Source organism: Kockovaella imperatae (assembly GCF_002102565.1).
Source record: "Kockovaella imperatae strain NRRL Y-17943 chromosome Unknown BD324scaffold_3, whole genome shotgun sequence".
Lineage (NCBI taxonomy): Eukaryota > Fungi > Basidiomycota > Tremellomycetes > Tremellales > Cuniculitremaceae > Kockovaella > Kockovaella imperatae.
This window is the reverse complement of record NW_019028943.1, coordinates 553,779-571,451: the sequence shown is the minus strand read 5'-3', so window position 1 is coordinate 571,451 and position 17,673 is coordinate 553,779. Positions and strand designations below refer to the sequence as shown.

At 52.0% G+C, this 17,673-nt stretch overlaps 8 protein-coding genes across 8 annotated transcripts; 5 read left to right on the top strand and 3 right to left on the bottom strand.

Moving 5' to 3' along the window:
• Positions 1–922: 922 nt before the first annotated feature.
• On the top strand, positions 923–2,760 carry BD324DRAFT_649139 (hypothetical protein; the record flags this gene model as incomplete). The annotated part of the gene is made up of 10 exons (XM_022017940.1): positions 923–950; positions 1,002–1,081; positions 1,134–1,206; positions 1,252–1,289; positions 1,325–1,403; positions 1,453–1,468; positions 1,518–2,046; positions 2,105–2,166; positions 2,212–2,408; positions 2,453–2,760. 10 exons carry the CDS (start codon positions 923–925, stop codon positions 2,758–2,760), a joined length of 1,410 nt encoding a protein of 469 aa, XP_021872909.1.
• A 1,376-nt stretch (positions 2,761–4,136) lies between these two features.
• BD324DRAFT_607482 (hypothetical protein) lies at positions 4,137–4,813 on the top strand (the record flags this gene model as incomplete). Its single annotated transcript, XM_022014073.1, has 5 exons — positions 4,137–4,164; positions 4,213–4,415; positions 4,466–4,503; positions 4,549–4,683; positions 4,726–4,813. The coding sequence occupies 5 exons, from the start codon at positions 4,137–4,139 to the stop codon at positions 4,811–4,813; spliced, it is 492 nt and encodes a 163-aa protein (XP_021872908.1).
• A 2,640-nt stretch (positions 4,814–7,453) lies between these two features.
• Positions 7,454–9,491, top strand: BD324DRAFT_306077 (hypothetical protein). The gene is made up of 3 exons (XM_022012444.1): positions 7,454–7,527; positions 7,583–8,431; positions 9,102–9,491. The coding sequence occupies exons 2-3, from the start codon at positions 7,696–7,698 to the stop codon at positions 9,212–9,214; spliced, it is 849 nt and encodes a 282-aa protein (XP_021872907.1). The 5' UTR covers positions 7,454–7,527; positions 7,583–7,695; the 3' UTR covers positions 9,215–9,491.
• Positions 9,492–9,769: 278 nt separating this feature from the next.
• On the bottom strand, positions 9,770–11,346 carry BD324DRAFT_305971 (glycoside hydrolase superfamily). The gene is made up of 5 exons (XM_022012443.1): positions 11,127–11,346; positions 10,922–11,076; positions 10,573–10,882; positions 10,325–10,525; positions 9,770–10,276 (listed from the first exon to the last, which is right to left on the bottom strand). The coding sequence occupies exons 1-5, from the start codon at positions 11,196–11,198 to the stop codon at positions 10,088–10,090; spliced, it is 927 nt and encodes a 308-aa protein (XP_021872906.1). The 5' UTR covers positions 11,199–11,346; the 3' UTR covers positions 9,770–10,087.
• Positions 11,347–11,882: 536 nt separating this feature from the next.
• BD324DRAFT_598335 (YkoF-like protein) lies at positions 11,883–12,387 on the bottom strand (the record flags this gene model as incomplete). Its single annotated transcript, XM_022013887.1, has 3 exons — positions 12,310–12,387; positions 12,033–12,232; positions 11,883–11,984 (listed from the first exon to the last, which is right to left on the bottom strand). Exons 1-3 carry the CDS (start codon positions 12,341–12,343, stop codon positions 11,883–11,885), a joined length of 336 nt encoding a protein of 111 aa, XP_021872905.1. The 5' UTR covers positions 12,344–12,387.
• A 19-nt stretch (positions 12,388–12,406) lies between these two features.
• BD324DRAFT_306173 (ubiquinol-cytochrome C reductase hinge domain-containing protein) lies at positions 12,407–13,236 on the top strand. Its single transcript, XM_022012445.1, has 5 exons — positions 12,407–12,653; positions 12,762–12,808; positions 12,872–12,882; positions 12,934–13,086; positions 13,129–13,236. The coding sequence occupies exons 1-5, from the start codon at positions 12,571–12,573 to the stop codon at positions 13,165–13,167; spliced, it is 333 nt and encodes a 110-aa protein (XP_021872904.1). The 5' UTR covers positions 12,407–12,570; the 3' UTR covers positions 13,168–13,236.
• A 69-nt stretch (positions 13,237–13,305) lies between these two features.
• Positions 13,306–15,406, bottom strand: BD324DRAFT_576638 (hypothetical protein; the record flags this gene model as incomplete). Its single annotated transcript, XM_022013202.1, has 6 exons — positions 13,306–13,529; positions 13,580–13,702; positions 13,755–13,845; positions 13,883–14,500; positions 14,555–15,075; positions 15,130–15,406. The coding sequence occupies 6 exons, from the start codon at positions 15,404–15,406 to the stop codon at positions 13,306–13,308; spliced, it is 1,854 nt and encodes a 617-aa protein (XP_021872903.1).
• Positions 15,407–15,566: 160 nt separating this feature from the next.
• On the top strand, positions 15,567–17,673 carry BD324DRAFT_618319 (hypothetical protein). Its single transcript, XM_022015014.1, has 6 exons — positions 15,567–15,868; positions 15,917–16,101; positions 16,143–16,237; positions 16,279–16,640; positions 16,682–16,889; positions 16,934–17,673. The coding sequence occupies exons 1-6, from the start codon at positions 15,708–15,710 to the stop codon at positions 17,582–17,584; spliced, it is 1,662 nt and encodes a 553-aa protein (XP_021872902.1). The 5' UTR covers positions 15,567–15,707; the 3' UTR covers positions 17,585–17,673.

The following is a 17,673-nucleotide window of genomic DNA, read 5'->3' as shown; positions in this document are numbered from 1 at the left end:
GGAAGAGAAAAATGGCAATCATAAAAAGCGACAGTGGCGCCCTAATTCCAGGTGGCAAACTTGATCCATAGATTCATGGCTATGCATGCAACCAGGTAGGTATGGACTCGCAAGATATAGCCGACTATTGCAGTACCTCCCAAAGCTCACAGTAGAGCCCTCCGACATGAAAATTTGACCAGGTTCACAGTCACTAATGTCACTGCCGCTGGCTGGTGAAAAGCTAAATGTATCGATAGCAGGTGGCGCACCTCTGTCTCTTCTGCCGAATGATCCAGCCTGTGAAGTACGCAGACTTAATCTCGGTGGCTGGGTGGGTGTATGCCCCCATCCATTGAACTTTGGTGCATGAACAAGCTCAAGATCTATCTACCGAACATGGGAGCTGTAAACCCTTCTTGTCGCGTTATAGGCTCTTCAGGCCTGTTACAGCTACGATACTTTTCGGCGAGAATGAATGCATACAGTTGGCTATGCAGCGAATCCCCAGCATTTCTCTCTGCACTACTTCTTCTCCTCGCTTCAGCTATGAGCCCGCGAGAATCGACCACCACTACCCAAGGCGTTCCTGAAAGATGATCAGATCTTGTCCGGGTGAGAGCATGGCAGCCCGCTTTTCGAGTCAGAACAAGCAGTGCCTGAGTGACCATTTCTGCATGATTCTGAACGGATCGATGCACCTTTCCTGGGGGAGAAAAGAAAACGAGCTCGGCTCCCATGCCCTTGGCTCATACTCGCTTTACGTGACGTGCCTGATCTACACTTTGTAAAGTGGCGGTTTACAATTGCAGCGTCCCGCTCGAAGATCATTCGGTCCAAAAGCCGTCCGACGGTATGATAAATATATATAGTATTGAACAGCGTCAAGCGTTGGGCTACACATGACCTTGCTTCTCACTCCCCGAAACCCATCACTATAGACATGGAACTATACTCTTCTCTTAGCCTTGGTGGGCCTTTTTGAACTCCGATCTGCCACCGCAGAGACTGATCGTCACTAGCATGTCTTTGGGGTATTGCGGTAGCTTCTGGCCGGCTTACGAGACGGGGGGACTCATTCAGCCTAGCAGATACCGCGAATGTGAGCTGCATCGTCACTTGTCATAGTCAAAGTCCTAACATCCTTGCTTCAGGCTTGTTCACAGGAATGTGACAATCAGAATCTCGCTGGTTGCTCCTCATCGGACCCAACGGAGGAATTCAAATGTTGGTCTATGGGTCTCCGCGCGTTGCTAGGTTGACGTTTGTCAGGCATCTGTCAAGTGGCCATTCTACAAGAGTATGCAGAGGTGCGTCCACAAGATAGATGGGGCTCATTCCACAGTGCATCGAGTGCATCTACCAAACTGGCGGGACATTGGAAATCAACGGTACGGCAACTTCGGCGAACCAGTATCTAGATGGTGAGCCTAAACTTGATCGCCTATTGCGTACGTGCTGACTCGAAGTCAGCGTTCCTTGCAGACTGGTGAGTCCGAAATGATACATACTTCTGCCGACTAATTGGTTGTGCGAAGTGACGCGGAAGGCTACGACATTGTCTCAACTGTCTTCGATGCATACACGACAGGGATCTACACCACCTCGCCTGCATCCGCAACGTCGACCCCGGCTACGACCGCATTTTCTACGACTGCTGCTGCGAGCGCGAAGGCCGGAAATCAAGCACCTTCCCGGGGCGCCTCTCCATCCAACCCGGTGTTCTTCCCGCCAACGCCATACAATACCACTGCTTCTTCAAGCGCCTACGATTCCTCTGAAGGGCTCTGCATTGTCAACTTCTTCACCGGTTGGACACCAGGTTATCTAAATTGTCTGTACGATGCAATGGTCCTTATTCCAGAATCGTCATCGAGCTGTCAGGATCAAGTCTGCACATGGACAGAAAGCGATCCAAAGCTCTGTTCGGGTCTCATGTGCAACCAAGGTTCCACCATTCCATCTCCGATGATCTGTGATGCCATCTTCCACGACGCAAGCAATGGTAACAGCATCCCTCAGGTGCAACAGGCAGGTGAGGACCTGGATAGTGTTCAGCTCTGGTATGTGAGTATCGTCTCATCCAAGACATATGTAACTGTGGGACTCACGCTTGGCGCCGTAGATCTGCAACTGCAATGGTCCCACCCCTAGTGTGCCAGAAGAGTGTGCAGGCCCCTGCGGACAGTGAGATACAAAGGTGTCGCCGTTTCTGGTCCTGACACCTATTAGAAATTGCCAAACGTCGCTGTCAAAAGTCACGTCAGACCTTCGTTGCAATTACGCCGCCATATGCATTGATGGATCGTCGGACAATCCCCGGGAAGATGATACCTCGACATGCGTCTCGCCTCTGTTTGCTCAGACCAATGCAAGCGGGGTCGAGTATATCCTGTACAATGGCGGTGTAATCCCGTGCTCAGCTACCAGTAAGTGGTTCGGTGTTGGCTGAGTTATTCCGTTAATCCGTTAGGCGGACCATTCGGCTTGGACTCGTGCGGGACCAGTGGTTCGTCGTTCAACTCTGGCAGCGCGTCCTGCTCTTGTACCGGTAAAGCTCTCAACTCGGATCCCTGCGGTCTCGTAGACGCTACGAATACTACAACACAGCAGCAGCAAGGTCAGAATGGGCCAAGCACGTCCGCCACCGCTGTCACTGCCGCTTCGAATACAACTTCACCTTCACCTTCATCCAGTTCAGGCTCACCTGCAGCCTCGGTCTTTGGTTACAAGCAAGTCTTATTGGGACTCGCAGTGGGGGCCGTCTTCCATATGCTCTGAACGAGGCATGAGGGTACTTTCCTTTGATTCGATTATAGTCCCATAATCCTCACGTGCATCTTTCCACATGTTCCATACGTGCCCAGCATTGAGTGCGCGTCAGGCAAGTGATATAAATACAGTACAGTATCTTGCCACAGCGATAGAGGATCGAGCGTTCCAACTCCTTCCAACGAACTATAAGAGACGTAATGCCGAGCCCTCACTCTCATAAATTCAAGTGCCAGATTGCCAGGACCACAAGGCTCCCGTCCACGTCAAGACTTCTCTCTATCCTCAGAAGTGGACAAATCATGATCACTGTGAGGGCAGTCCCCAAACGCTGATGACATGGGCTGCGACACACTGTATCAAAACAAGCGGCACATATTTTTCATCTGTGTTAATTCCCAAAGATACAGGATTGACCAAGTACAGGAAGGTAAATCGCGATCCATAAAGCCAGGAGCAAGGAGCACAATGAAGAGGATATTTGTAACGTTGCACGATCGCATTCCTGGGAATAATCCTCCTTTGGGTGAGTTGACATCGTGAAGGTACTGAAGATTGGACGGAGAAATGTACCGCCGGAAAGCTGTGGAGAGGGTATGTAGATGTGGCGTTCGTCCAGACGGGGTTTCACTGATGACGGGCTGGATTCGCGCGGACGAGGCGCTGCGTACATGCATGCATGAGTTCCTTGGGCATTTCAAAGCGGCGAGACTCTCCTTGTGGTTGTCAACGCTCTTGACAATCTCCTAAAATGGGCATTCGGACAGAATTTTCGGTTCGGGTCTCTCCTCCTTCTGTCCTAGACAGAGAGAAAACGACGACACACAAAGTAGGTGACGTCCATTCAGTTCGTGCGCAGAGGGGGCGCTTCTTTACAATCTCGATCTGAAAATGTGGCAGGAGTTCCACCTTCAGATCAGTGTCGTGTCATTAGGTTCAGGCGATACCCTCTCTAATGCCACCTAGCATTTCTGCGTCAGCCACGCAGGTGTTTTTCCACGAAGTCTCGATGCACGCTGCACTCCTGATTTCCGCTTAGTACCAAGTGCCCTGAGCAGCCCATTTCAGCAGTAGTTATTTTTTCCCAGTGCCAAGTCATGAAGTGTCTGGCCCCAATCAATCTCCAGCTTCTGAGCCGCAGCGTTATTGGCTTGGGGCATGAGCTCCTCGGGCCTCTGCCCTGATTTACAATTTGTGCATGTAAGGTACAGTATTTTACAAACTGTACGTGGCAACCCACAGTTCCCTTTTTCTCGCTTTATTCCTCGGGAGCCACATAACTGGTCGAAGACGGCTCACCATAGGATGTATTCATCCTGAGGAAGCGATGGCCGAATGACTTGATAAGTTTCTATCCGTCTCATCTGCAACCTGCTATCCGGAACATGCTTGTGATCTCTCTTCTCATTCTGAGTGGATCTCCTTCTTTCCGGTTTTCGAACGGCCGCTGATACCCTTTAGCTTGTCTTTCGGACGCGGCGGTGGCTTTTGGCCGACCTACGAGACGCACAGACTCGTTTAGCCAGCCTACAGCCCCCGATGTATGTTACACAGCCTATGATTTAGTCATTTACCCGATACTTCTGTCTAGATCTGCTCGCAAGGATGTCACAATCAGAATCTCGCTCAGTGCCACTCGTCCAGCGGCGAAGAGGAATTCCACTGTCGGTCCTCCTTTTTGCCCCCAGTTTTTTTTTGACTGACATCGCATCAGGTGTCTGTGAAATGGTCAAATCCCAGCAATATGCAGAGGTGGGACTGGTATAGATCGGGATCGCTGATCTGCAGTGTATTCAGTGCATATTCCAGATGGCTGGTGAATTGGAAATCAACGGAGTGGCAACTTCGGCGGACGAATTTCTGGGTGGTGAGATTGCACCCAGAGACTGCGGATGCACGAGCTGACATAGGGCCAGTTTTTGTTGCAGATTGGTGAGTTGAGGAGAAGCATACATCAGCTGAACTGCTATCAAGCGACCTGGACGGCGATGCCATGTTGTGGCAAAATCCATTCATGAGCGGTGTGTCGATCTTGACCGAGGAGCGTGACCGGAATACATAAAAAAGGTCAACACTAAATCACTCTGGGGCGGTAGTATGGTCACGGGACGTATCTGCCTATCGATTATTAGCATTGCTTCACTCCATGCTCATTCCGTGACTATTGAGAACCAAAGGCAATTGACAGGAAACTCATCGAGTCACGTCTGACCGATCAGATCGCCATCTCTTCTCCTTCGCGCGCTTGAAAAGAGCATCGGACCCCTCTCCTACATCGAGAATAGCCGCTCTGTCTCGCACGGCGGACAACAGATGCTCCAAGATCGTCAAGCAAGCAGCCCATTCCGCTGTAATTGTCTCAACAGTGTTCCCGCCAATGCCAAGCTTGGGAATGTGACTACATTACCGAATCCCGACAACTTCATCCCTCTCTTGTCCAAAGGCTAGGAACCGTCATCCCTGACATGGTGAAGCTAAGAGAATCCCCCGCATCATGCAATACGCCCCGCTCTTGAAACGTCATTCTGATGTCCAAGTCGAACCCTCAAGTGAAAGATGCCAAGCTCTTGTTTTGAGTGAGACCGATTCACTATCCACCATTGCGTCGCCGTCGATGGATTATGCGGTTTTCTGCATGACCAGCAACAAGATCAGGATTCTTCAGGTGCGCAGTCGTGAGATGATCTGGATAATCTTTAGCTGAGGTATGCGCTACGCGCTCAATACTACCCTCTCCTGTTGATGTTGAAAATGCGAAAGATCGGTTGTCGAACAACCGACATTACAACGTCCCACTTGGCAGTGAGGCCCATGCAGTGAGCGACCTGCGGAGAGTGAAATTCGTGTTTTCGTCTTAATTGCTGTCACCTACGCAATAGAAATCGCAAAATCCCGCGCTCAAAATCCATTGCGCATCTGTACTTCAGTCATCTCATAGTGTGGGGGCATGTACGTCTTGGGTCATCGCTCCTGGGCACACAGGATGGGTATGTACGCTGAATTATTGTACCACGAAATAAACCTTCACCCGCGTGGGGACAGAGACTCGAATGACAGAGAGGAAGACCACGTCGCATGTGGCAGGGACCTTTTTGCTCCAAAACAAAGTACAGCTGCCCGGGAAACGGCGGATACATGCTCAGCCACCGGTAATCGCATCCTGTTAGACCGACTTGCCGGGCTACTCGTCAGACTGTCAATCCAGCTGAATTCCTGCGGTGCTTCACACGAGAATTGTACGAAATGCTGCTCGACGAAGATCTACCCTCTCGCAGCCACATGGCGTATTCTACCATGCGGCATACCACGTGATATGCCCCCATTCCCAAAGATGACACGTACAGAGACATGCGGCTTCAACGGTACTGTCTGATGCGGTAGGCGGCCCGAATCACTGGCTGGAAATAACACCAGGCCGACTCTGCCTGACACCTTGCAGACACCATAGCCTAAATCACACTTCGCGCTGGGATCGATGTCCCGAATAGCAGGTGCATAACACCGCAATAATGAAACCCTCCCAGAAGGCAGCGAAGGAGGATGATGATTCGGGAACAGACGAGGCGGATGATACAGTACCATTACTGTATCATACATGCCATCTTTACATGGTCAAATGGACGAGGAGCTGACATGAAAGCCTGGACTCCGCGTTCACCGATCAATCAGTCCGGGCTGCCAAGCCACCGAAAGGATGCCCAATGACGGATGGGGACCGGCGATAGACGAGGTCAGAAAAAATACATAAGCTAGGACCTAATGGACCTTCTCTTCCCCGTTTCCTCTTTCCTTCTCCTCTCGGTTTTTAACGATCACTCACTTGACCTTTCCATTCCTTTCAGCTCTCTTATCCATCGTACTCGGTCTACAACATCCCATACCAAACTCTATCCGCTCTCTCTTCGCAGGAGTATAGAGGGGAATCGTTATAGTCGTGGGGATAAGTGGTTGAAGGGGGAGAAAGCCAAGTCAGATTGACCCTCTTATCGCCTTGAGATTACACCAATCGTTCACGTTTGTCCTCTCCTCTGTCTCATTCTACGATCAATCTCTTGTTTATGATCGTCACCAGGCGTGAGTCCTCCTGGCTGCCTTCGCCACCTCTCACGTCGTAGTGAATCCTGGATCCCACCGTCTGTTGTTTACCACTCGCTTATACACACCGACTTGCCGCCTTCCTCGACTCGTTCCACCTCTTCCCAACCCTCGGCAAAGCTCGACCTCTGTCCGTCAAAAACAACCAGCCTTTGGACATGGATCGATGGGGACACTCAGAAGCCAGGGAAATCGCTCAACGTGCTTTTGACACTGCAGGTCGGCACTTCCCACCCTTCCTGATGGCTCATCCATCCCTGAACATCACGACTTCTTCCTCTGCGACCTCGGAAAGCATGTCTACATCTCCGTCGGGGACCCCAACATGGCGGATCGCTCCAACGGTTCAGCTCGACTCCGTTTCAAGGATCTCACCTACCTTACAAATCCTGATCTCTGTCCCCTTGCCACCCTCATAAGATCCTTCACATTCTTAATCTCATCGGCATCGAAGCCTACCCCAGCGGTGGCATCGTAGATCGTTCCACAACCGTCTTTCTCAACTTCGAGCTTGCTGGTGGCAAGGATGAACTTGATCCAAAAGCCCACGGTATCGACGGCTGGATTACCAAGCTCTTCGAAAGACAACATCTCAAGATCGCTACAATCACCGGCCGGATCGTCGCCTCATCCGGTGGGGATCGTAACAGCAAGAGTGTCCGCTTCGCCCTCCCCTCCTCGGTATCCAAAATACAGGTGCCTTCTGCAGGCCATTGGGTGCTCACTACTCCTACAGGCTCGTACAATGTGAAGCTTCAACTGCCAACCAACTACATCCAACCAACTCGATGCGGCACCATTCGCGTTACCGACATCGCTGGAGTGGAATCCGATACCATCAAGAGTGAGATGTTCCTCGTACGCGATCTGCTATATGAGACCATCTACGACGAACTCAAGTCCGATGCGATGGAGCGTGCAGAAGACCCCCTCATGCCCCCCCCCCCCCCTCCCTCTCCTGACTCATACCCCTACAATCAGCATTTCTTCTATGCAGACGATCAACTGGTCCTCAACAAAGTGTTCACGATGACCCCTTCCTCGCGACGCCTCATCAAAGCACTGCTTGACCATCGATCCTTTACCAACAAGCCTTACGAACTCCTCACCGAGATTAACCGCCGAGGACTCAACAGCCTGGCAAGGTACGAAGAGCTCAAGCAGAGGAGGTCCGATACGGCAGTCGACGCAGCAGCGGGACGCGACACTAAGATCACGGGTGCCGCCGATCATGTCAGTCGCACTCTGGAGACCCTCCAAGAGAGCATGGCCACCCAGACACGGCTCAACGCTGAACGGGAACTTCGGAACGATCAAAACATGGCCCTGATGATGCTCGCTAATTCTGAATCCACACAGACGATGGAGAAGAAGAACAGGGCTCAGAGGGCTGTTGATCGTGCAGATCAGAATGTGGAACGTTGTGAGGATCAGATCCAAGCTACTGAGGAGAAGATGGAGCTGTTGGAAGATCAGATCGAGGAGGCAATGGAGATGGGCCAGGAAGGCAAAGTCCGACGACTCGAACAGAGGCTTGTCAAACAGGCAGAATCATTGACAGCCCTTCGTGGTCGCAAGAGGAAACGTGAGGAGGAGATCATCCATGCACCGGCCCTAAAAACGGCAATTCATTTCGTTTCCCTCTGCGGTGGAAGCAGCTACGGCTTAGAGAGTGTGATCGTTTGAACGAAGAGAATGTGGCGGATCGATTGGTGGCTTCAGAATACTAGTTTGATTAGTAAACGGGTGACGAGGTCCCGACCCTCGGAGGTTGGAACCTAAGACCTAGGGTAGTCTGTACTCCGGGTCATAGTCTGCCTTTGCCAATGAAGCATACTCAACATGTTCGATCAACGCCTCATTCGTCATCAAATGACTTGGGTCTCCGACAACATGTATATGCGCCTGACCGATGGTGCCGAACGGGATACTGCGGTCGCGTTCTATGACTACCATCGCACGCCGGCTCAGTTCACGCTCAAAGTTCAATACCTGGTCCGGACTGGCCTCGCCAACGTTGCGACGATTGACAAGAGGAACAAGGTAGTAACAGACGCGACCTGCTGGCTTTGTGGTGACGTATGGCAAGACTTGGACCACATCTTCCGACAATGCCCCTTCTTTCGCGAGCAGAGACAGCAAGCAAAGGCGAAGGCCTTGAGGCGGAAACCGAGAGAAGACGAGGTTGTACACGCGGCTTGGGATCGATATCTATCCGGACTCTTCCTTCAGAGGGGAGCTGACACGCAGTATAGGTTCTGGCTTGGACATACCCCTCCGACGTTGGACCCTCTCACTCAGAACGATAGACGTATCGCACACTCTGAATCCGTCCGTCTCGCAAGCCGTATATATGGCATCTACCTGAAGCATCGTAAACGGTTCCTGGAGTCGGATAGGAGACTAGCTGAGGGCCTGGAGAAGTGCGAAGAGGAAGTCAGAGCCAAGCGAGTCAGGGACATCGAGGGCGGAGATGACGATATGGAGTTTGAACGGCGGGACGCTCTTGGGCAAGCGGGTCTAGCACATGTCACGCGCGATATGCAAGGGGGAGAAGAGCTGGAGTGGAGGAGAAGGGGACTTTGGAGGGCGGGACCTGGTGACATCCAGGGCCCGGGATCAGACGTCGATCTTTGATCCGGAGTAGGGATTTTGAAGGGCTTGGGGGCGGAACGCAGCCAGATCTTCGGCGGCGAAAATCTGTAATCAGGTTATAGTTCCGTGATCCGCACCGGCTTCTTTTCATACTTACCTTGTTTGGACGGATTGTGTGGCCCTCACTCTGCCACCCGTCAGGCCTGGCTCTCGCTCATAGCACGGCGACCCATATGTCCTAAGGGAGAGCCTAGTCTTGTGCTCTATTCGTAGGGTTCACTCGCTACATATTTGGCAAAGTCTAGAGTCCTCACGGGGATTGCTAGACTATACAAAGCTCTTCCTTTTTGCAACCGAACCGTGGACATTTTGACGGACGAGCTTGGCTCGCTTGTCAATTTCGATTCCCCCGTGGCAAAACGCGAAAGTCTGTGCGGCACATCGGCTTTGCCCGCTGCATCCGCTTGCCACGTCTTCGATTTCGTCTACTGCCAACACATACATGATAACCATACATGGATGAAGCGCATACAATGTTACTATGGGAAAGCGTCTACGAGCTCAATCGAGCTAATGGGTGTGTTCTGCATGAAGACCATATCACAACGCGGACGTCGTTCAGCGCGGGCGCTGCAGTAGCTCAACTCTAGTCAGAGCACTCAAGAGAGATCAAAGTCGAATCGAGATCTGGCGTATTGTACACCAACAAGTGTTGGCCATCTTCAAGTGAAGGACACTTGGTCATCTCGTAACCGTCTCCATTATATTCGACCTGAATTTGAGGTTTACCAGCGGCGAGGAAGGCATCGAATTGATCGCAATTGTCCCCTTCGTGCTAGTACAGACATCAGCGAAAAGTCCTCGAAGATTTCATCAGACTTACACATTGCTCAATGACGCTGAAGTCGAAGGCCTCGATCAACTGTTTCTGCCACTGAGTTGGATTTCCGTTATCATCGACCAGGAGACTCGGCGCGTTTTTGAGATCGATTGCGAGGTTGCCCTTCTTCGCAGTTTGGGAGAGCCACATGAGATAGTTGACTTCGTCCTGGGCAGTGACACCGAAAGCTTGTGTGTTGGCGAACTGCACAGGGTGAGCGTCGATTCACATATCATAGCAGCCAAACTCACCTCGTCCACATTGTCTGGATCGATACCATCACAGCCCTTCGCAATAAACGACTGGATTCGCTTGTTCTGCCATGCCTTGACTTGAGAGATACAGGACGGGTTGTGAAGGTCGAGATACCATTCATCCCATCCGTCGAGCTTGTTTTGGTTGGCATTCTTGCCGGTACATTCTCCAGTACGCTTGTTGTAGGATACGCCTTTACCACAGTAGCACTCGGGAGAAAGATTGAGTGCATCAGGTCGCTCCGGTTCCCACGAGCCAGCACTAAAATAACAGATGACCTTTTTGCCGTTGGCGTGGTAATTGGCACTGGAGATGATCAGCGTAAAGATAATAAACATGACTCACATCTGCTGAGCGGTATGTTCCTGTCCATCTACGACGTACACGTGCGCGTTGACCTTTACTCCATACTTGCTGGTAACGACGGGAGCGGGGATGGGGACATTGTCGAGATCATAGATAAATGTGTCTGTCAAAGTGGGCTTGAAATGGGTCGGGGTCTGCGCCAACGTCAGGTGGCAGCCAGAATATGCTCAGCATGTGTACTCACAGCAGCTGCCGATGCAGCACCTGCAGCCATGAGACCGAGGATGGCGTTTGCGAGGAGAGTCATGTTTGACATGTGTGAAGGTAGAGAGGGGATGGTGGTCGGTGAAGGTGATCAGATCAGGTCAGGACTTGGGAGGAGCTTGGGTGAAGTTTCATGAGAAATCAACGGAACCCCTTTATATTTTGGCAGATGGTATCTTTCAGTTTGCCCCGCTGTTTCAGTCTTCTCAAAGGCCTCATGGATGACTCGAAGCAGCTTCTTACCAATAGACCCCAGGCTTGGCTGGATCCCCGGGGACCTAGGCAATGTTCAGCAAGTGGTGGTGGCGGTGGCAGTGTTTTTTTTTTTGGGCGGCAATTGTCGGTTCATTATATTGTGAGCAGAAACAAAGTGGCCGAAAAGCAGACAAGCTCCAGTTGGACGGTGGGGGGAAAGTCACGCATTGGTGTGAGCATGTGCATGTGTCTGTGAAGTGTTGTGGCTTGGCACTGCCTCTGAAATGATGATCGATGTTTCTGCGATATTGTTGCTGAGGGATTTTGTTGATGGTGTCTGTCAAAGGGCATCATAACGGTGATACTGATGCTCCCCGGCCGAAAGGACGGATCGGAACAGCGAGGGCGGTAAATCTGAGCATCGACGATTGGCGAGCAGTGTGGTGTAAGGTGTAGACGTAGGAGAGATGGAGAATACAGGGGAAATGGACCAAAGACACATTGTGACATCACTACTCCTTCTTCGTTCAACTCGTCTCCTCTACTCCTTGCCAGCAAGGATATTCTCGACCCTCGTCACCTTGGCAGCGTTGCCTCCAGATGTGATGTCTCGATCTGTCCTCGTGCCTATGCGGATGTCCGTCTATCGGTGGTGTCAGACAAGTCTACACAGGCGCCTGGCTCTGCTCACTGCTATCCTCTTAGCACCCATTTTGTGAACTGCTGCGTGACAATCTCCGATCACTTTCATCACTTGATCCCAAGGTCCCTCAATGTTCGTTCCATACCCATGCAGCTTGTATTCTAGTCCGCTGGCTGCAAGTACTCTTTGCACTTCTGCGATCTCTGGACCGACAGACGTTCTTCCGAGGCCAACTGGAATGAGACAGACTGATAATAACAAATGAGACTATGTGCGCTTTGCTCAAGCCAGAACAGAATGCGATAGCCATGGAAGAGATACTCACAATCCGCCACTGCGTACATCGTCTCCGTGGTCATTGTTTCACGACTGGTCTTGCTACAAGTCGCATCCAGGTATGCGGCACGTTACAGATATGACGCTCGGCGGTCTTTTCAGCTTCACACTTTTTGAAAAAAGCCACGTCAATAAAAACCCCTCAACTCCGAATCTCTCCCCCTCGAAGCAAGCCCCAGTCCATCTGTCCAATCATCGAGAGCACTCTCCATTCTTTGTCCTCGATCGCAACTCGATTCCTTAATCCGCCATGGCGAACGAGGTGACTGATCAAAAGCCAGAGGTAGCCTCGTCCTCCCTGTTCTCTTCCTTCATGTCTTTCGTCCTCCCAACGTGAGTATTTGAAAGATCCGAAGATGGATTTCACAGTCACCCATTCCGTTTTCATATCGCTCGATTTGGGCTTGGGTATCAACCGGATCGAAGCTGACGATGGTTCAGAGCTCATGCTGAGGCGGATGACGGCGATAAGGACGGCAAGGATGACGGCGAGGAGGATGGCGCAGAAGCGGCTGGAGAGGACGAGGAGGAAGAGGAGGAGGAAGAAGAAGAGCCTGAGGACGTGAGTACCGTCGATCATATCGAAAGGATCCTGCTGATCTTTGTCTTATAGATTGCTCCCGCTATCAGGGAAGGCTGCGAGGCCAACGAATGCGCCAAATATGCCCACCACTTCCAAGCTTGTCAAGAGAAGGTCGAAGCTGGCAAGGGATGGCAAGGCGAGGACTGCGTGGATGAAATGTTCCACATGATGCACTGTGTCGACGTAAGTCATGGCCATCAAACCCGGACATTGCTCATGTCGTAGGCTTGTGCCGCCCCCAAGCTCTTCAAAAAGCTTGCATGATCGATCATACGCTTTTGTGAATGCATCGAATACAAATTGATGGGAACGATCCACCCGAGGAAGGCATAGCGACTGGCTGCGAACAACAGAATGAACAAATCACACAAGAGGCACAGCGCCTGGAGTCCAACTTGTCTCTCACTCTATAGGCATGCTCTTCAGACGCTCTGCCATCTCGTCCCAGACTTCTGCGATCACATGGCTAGCTGTGGATTCTTCTTGGGCAAATAGTCTCCATCCAAGAGTAGTCTGAGCGGCTTGGCGAGAATGGAAGACGAGCGACATCTCGTGCCACATGCAGGCACGGATGAAAACTCGTCTCGCAAGTAGGTTACGGATGGTGGTGTTGTCGTTGTCAGTGGCTGTGAGGCCTATCAGGCCAGCCTTGATGCGGAAGCGTGGATAAACTCACCAGCAACGAGTTTCTCCACTTCGCCTTCCCAGCCAGGCTTTTGAGCCTTTCTTGTGGAATCCATTTTTGTTTGACGAGTCTCGATCTTCTTCCCCAGCGAGTCTACCGAGTCTTTGGACAGCTCTGAGGGCCACAGGATCAGCTCAGTGCCCCCCCAGGCTGCGCTAACACTCACTGTCGTACCTCCCAAAGAGGTCACGGAACGCAAGATAGAGATCTCTTTGCGTTTTGAGCGCTTCAATATTCCCCATGACAATCGATGATGCCTCGTCCGAACTCAGCGCCAAATCGGGAAAGTGTCACGCTCACCCTCTTGTCCCCCTCTTCTGCCAATTTAGTCCAGCTTTCCCCGACGTTGCTCAGACCTCTACCAACTCCTGCACAGAGAGTACAGCCTCTCTCGTCGTCTTTATAGCAACAACGTGGGAGAGACTCGGCGACAGTGCCGAGACTCAGCGCGATCCGACTGGCATCTGCATTAGCAGATTGTAACCTAGCCAGTGATCTCTCGGCGATCGTCACTAGCTTTTGGTATGAGTTGAGCAGTGTAGGCAAGTTGTCTCTCAGACGCGATAGCCGCTGCTCGAGATCTGAGGGGATTCCCATCTCTTGAGCCGGATTCAATCTTTTCGAAGCGGATTCCTCGTCGGTCGAGACTTTGGTTCGTTTTCGCCAGGCTTCAAAAGCCCCCTCGGTGAGGAAGACGTTGAGAGCGCCATCATCACGAGTCACGGGATGATTGACCAGCATATTTAAAAACCTCTGCAAAGCTTTGCGTCGTTGTTCGAGAAAGTGTGCGTCGGGTCCAATCTTCTTCGGTGGCAGTGCGGGTAATAAGCGGAATGGATATCGCTTGATGAGACAATCGAGCAGCCAGACGAAGTCTGAGTAACGGCGGGAGACTGGCTCAGTGGAGCGTCTCTGGGGTCGAACGGGTCAGAGAAAGCTCTAGACTGCAGGTCATCGACCACTCACATCCGATTCTACACGGTATTTTTGAAGGAACCATCCTTCCTTCTCCGCTATCAGGCCGACCTCGATCTTTTCTAATCGCTTCCAGTACCCTCGTTCTGCTTCCAAGTCTAGACCACCGGACTGAGGCAGATTTCCATCAGATCCATTGACCTGCGGTGGGTTGTCTCTTTCCACGCTATCCCACCCGCTGTCTGGCTGGACGCTGTATCCTCTGGTGATCGGAGGCGACGCAGGACTGAGGCTGGGCAGAGGCAGATTCGGCAGAGACGATGACAACTGTTCGATGGAGACTGGGGATGAAGGAGATGATTGAGCTAAAGCGACAAGAGCAAGGGCACAAAAGAATTCGGGTCTGGATAATGCGGATGATTCGCGGGACGTCAAAGCGATGATCTTTTCTATGGTGGATGCGGGAAGCCTGGAAGAGGCGAGCAGTCGATGTACGGATGATAATGGGATACTGGAAGCTGCGTTGGGGATGATAGAGTCCAGCAATGTCACATATACAGGCGGTGGGTCATCTGCGCGACTGGTTTGAGCCGCTTTGCAAAGATCCCCCGGGCGATGTCACTCACGGAGAAACGCATTGAGTCCCTCTCGAGCCGACACTCCCTCGACTTTCGCCATGAGACCGGATACCTCCTCAGCGTTTAGCTGATCATCATCCCTTCCTATTCGTTGTGGTGTGCCTTGAGCAGAGGCAGGAATGGAGGACCAAGGATCTACCTCGCCAAAACTCGTCGAAGTGGGCATAGATGACGCCAGAGGATCGAATGATTCGGATTGAGTATTCGACGAGACGAAGGCCGAGCTGGACAGATTGCCCGCTCCTCTTCTAGGCGCGTTGAACATGGTACTATTTGAGCGCCTGATCCGCTTCGGAACCTGCTTGAGATCAAGTCAAATGCTGTAGAGGTCGACAAACTGTTTCACGCAGTCCGAGACTCCCTCGTGTCTTTCGGCAGGGGGGCGATGATATTTCCGGGTGTCGGTTGACCATTTAAAACGTCATTTTGGAGATTGACACTGGCTTGACATTCCAAGCTTCGTTCATTCACTGAACCGGCTTAAAGCTGAGGTCACAGGGCTGTAGAGAGAATCTTCAAAAGTCACAGAGAAGCTTTGGAGAGAAGAGTGAGCCATCACTGGCAATATGGACGTGAAGAGACGCTCTGAGCCCGCTCAACCTCAATGGATCGGCAAACGCGACAAGCTCGTCCAGCAGGCGTTGGAGGACAACGACCTAGCGGGGCTCAGGCGTCTATCGGCGCTTCCGGGCGGATTTGGGTCCCAAGACATGAGACAGAAAGTCTGGCGAGTCAGGGCTGAGTCCATGCAGGATGTATAGCTGAAGCCTTTTAGGCCAAAACTACTTCATACCGAGAAACACTTCGATTCCAGGCCACTCAGCGAGGATGAAGTCGCAGGACCCTCTCGACCTCGTTCCAAGGAGCCTGATGCCTCAGAAAGATGTGAAACGCCTATTCATCCGGACGAGAATCAAGTGGACTTGGACACTAAGAGGTCCTTTGTCACGTATCCGAGAGGTATGTCGGACAAACTAAGTTGCGTCACTGATGGGTGTAAGGCATTCCTAAAGAGAGTAAATTGACCATGCAAGCCGAGCTGCACGACCTCATCATCCACGTGATTCGGAAGTATCCCTCATTGAGCTATTTCCAGGTCAGTTTAAGCTGCTGGACTTGGCGACTGATTACCGACAGGGCTTTCACGATATCATGTCTACTCTGTACCTTACCTTCATCCCACTTCCACCTGGGCCTCACCCTCGTGGCAGGTCGACCTCAGCCCGCAGCCGGGCACAGTCACGCGATACGAGCAGAACAAATAGTCGGAATGCTTCGCCTGCGCGTCACCTCCAGGACGGACAACTGTGGGACGCACCACGTTCGACCGACCAGTCGAGATCAAACAGCCCACGACCTTTAGGTGGACGGGAGACCGAACGATATGTCACTTCCCTGCCGGGATGGCAGGTCCTCCTTCAGTGCGCAGAGGTCATCAGCGTGTGCCGTGTGAGAGATGCCATGGGGAAGGGATTGGATCCCATGATGGGTCTGCTCAAGTTAGTGACAGTCGTACGCCTGGCGCTCATTCCTATCCCAGGATTTTGAAAAGAGTCTTAAGGGTCGCTGACCCAGAGCTCGACCATTTCTCCGCCACTATATCCCCCGTACCCACTTTACCATTCTTTGCGCTCTCCTGGATCCTGTGTCTGTTTTCACACGATATTGATACCCTAGAGCCTGTTCAAAGAATGTTCGATTTCTTGTTGGCCAGGAATCCCATATCTGCCATCTACCTTGCTGTCGCTGTGGGTCTCCTCAGTTTTGTGATACTCTTCGCTCACCATGACAGATTCTCATGGCCAAGAAGAAGCAAATGTTTGCCCTGGCTGAGAAATTGGGCGCGGAGGGCTTAGAAGATCCCTCTCTACTCCATCCTTTGTTCGCCCGCCTTCCACCGCTATACCCCGACACACTGGAGCATCCGAATCCTCCCGTCAAAGGTGAGGCAGAAAAAGCTGGCCTAGATATGCTCCATGAGGAAGCGAATCCCTACGATCCTATACCTTTGAGCCGTATCTTCGACATGACGGACGACCTGCTCGCTCGATACCCCTGGGACGGTCCCAAGATCCGTGGTCACGAGATTATGGGTCCGCAAAGTGTCGTCAGAACGTATGCGATCGAAGGTACCGATGAGTTGGACTTGTCCGTTGCCCAGACCTGGGTCGAAAGTCAGGTCGTCCTGCCAGGGGCAACAGAACCCGATGAGGAGCAGCCACTTTTGCCGCCACGGAGACGCTCACCTCTCGGCCTTGGCACCGCCCTCGCAGCGGGTGTGCTTGTCCTTGGTATAGGTATTGCAGTGTATAGCGCCTCCGGGGAGCGGTCTGGCTGGCGACGCTGGTGGATGGGTACACTGGTATCTTGGTGGAAGACGCGAAGAGCTTCTGGACTAGACTACCTTCAGCTGTTACGAGACAAGGTTGGGCGATTGTTGTGACGCGGCTCGGCATCGGGCCGGTCAGCGCTCCAAGTCTTGTTACCTTGCATACCTGTCAATTCTGCATGCTCCTCACGAGCCCACCTGAG

What these genes read in the sequence shown, in the direction of transcription:
- BD324DRAFT_618319 (XM_022015014.1), top strand. Translation starts at nt 15,708, where the DNA reads ATGGACGTGAAGAGACGCTCTGAGCCCGCTCAACCTCAATGGATCGGC. An exon ending in GACATGAGACAGAAAGTCTG is followed by an intron (nt 15,869 to 15,916) that starts GCGAGTCAGGGC and finishes GAAGCCTTTTAG; the next exon opens with GCCAAAACTACTTCATACCG. An exon ending in CTTTGTCACGTATCCGAGAG is followed by an intron (nt 16,102 to 16,142) that starts GTATGTCGGACA and finishes GATGGGTGTAAG; the next exon opens with GCATTCCTAAAGAGAGTAAA.
- BD324DRAFT_305971 (XM_022012443.1), bottom strand. Translation starts at nt 11,198, where the DNA reads ATGTCAAACATGACTCTCCTCGCAAACGCCATCCTCGGTCTCATGGCT. An exon ending in GAACATACCGCTCAGCAGAT is followed by an intron (nt 10,883 to 10,921) that starts GTGAGTCATGTT and finishes GATCATCTCCAG; the next exon opens with TGCCAATTACCACGCCAACG. An exon ending in TCAGCGTCATTGAGCAATGT is followed by an intron (nt 10,277 to 10,324) that starts GTAAGTCTGATG and finishes TGTCTGTACTAG; the next exon opens with CACGAAGGGGACAATTGCGA.
- BD324DRAFT_306173 (XM_022012445.1), top strand. Translation starts at nt 12,571, where the DNA reads ATGGCGAACGAGGTGACTGATCAAAAGCCAGAGGTAGCCTCGTCCTCC. An exon ending in ATGTCTTTCGTCCTCCCAAC is followed by an intron (nt 12,654 to 12,761) that starts GTGAGTATTTGA and finishes ACGATGGTTCAG; the next exon opens with AGCTCATGCTGAGGCGGATG. An exon ending in ACATGATGCACTGTGTCGAC is followed by an intron (nt 13,087 to 13,128) that starts GTAAGTCATGGC and finishes CTCATGTCGTAG; the next exon opens with GCTTGTGCCGCCCCCAAGCT.
- BD324DRAFT_306077 (XM_022012444.1), top strand. Translation starts at nt 7,696, where the DNA reads ATGTTCCTCGTACGCGATCTGCTATATGAGACCATCTACGACGAACTC. An exon ending in TCGTGGTCGCAAGAGGAAAC is followed by an intron (nt 8,432 to 9,101) that starts GTGAGGAGGAGA and finishes CACGCAGTATAG; the next exon opens with GTTCTGGCTTGGACATACCC.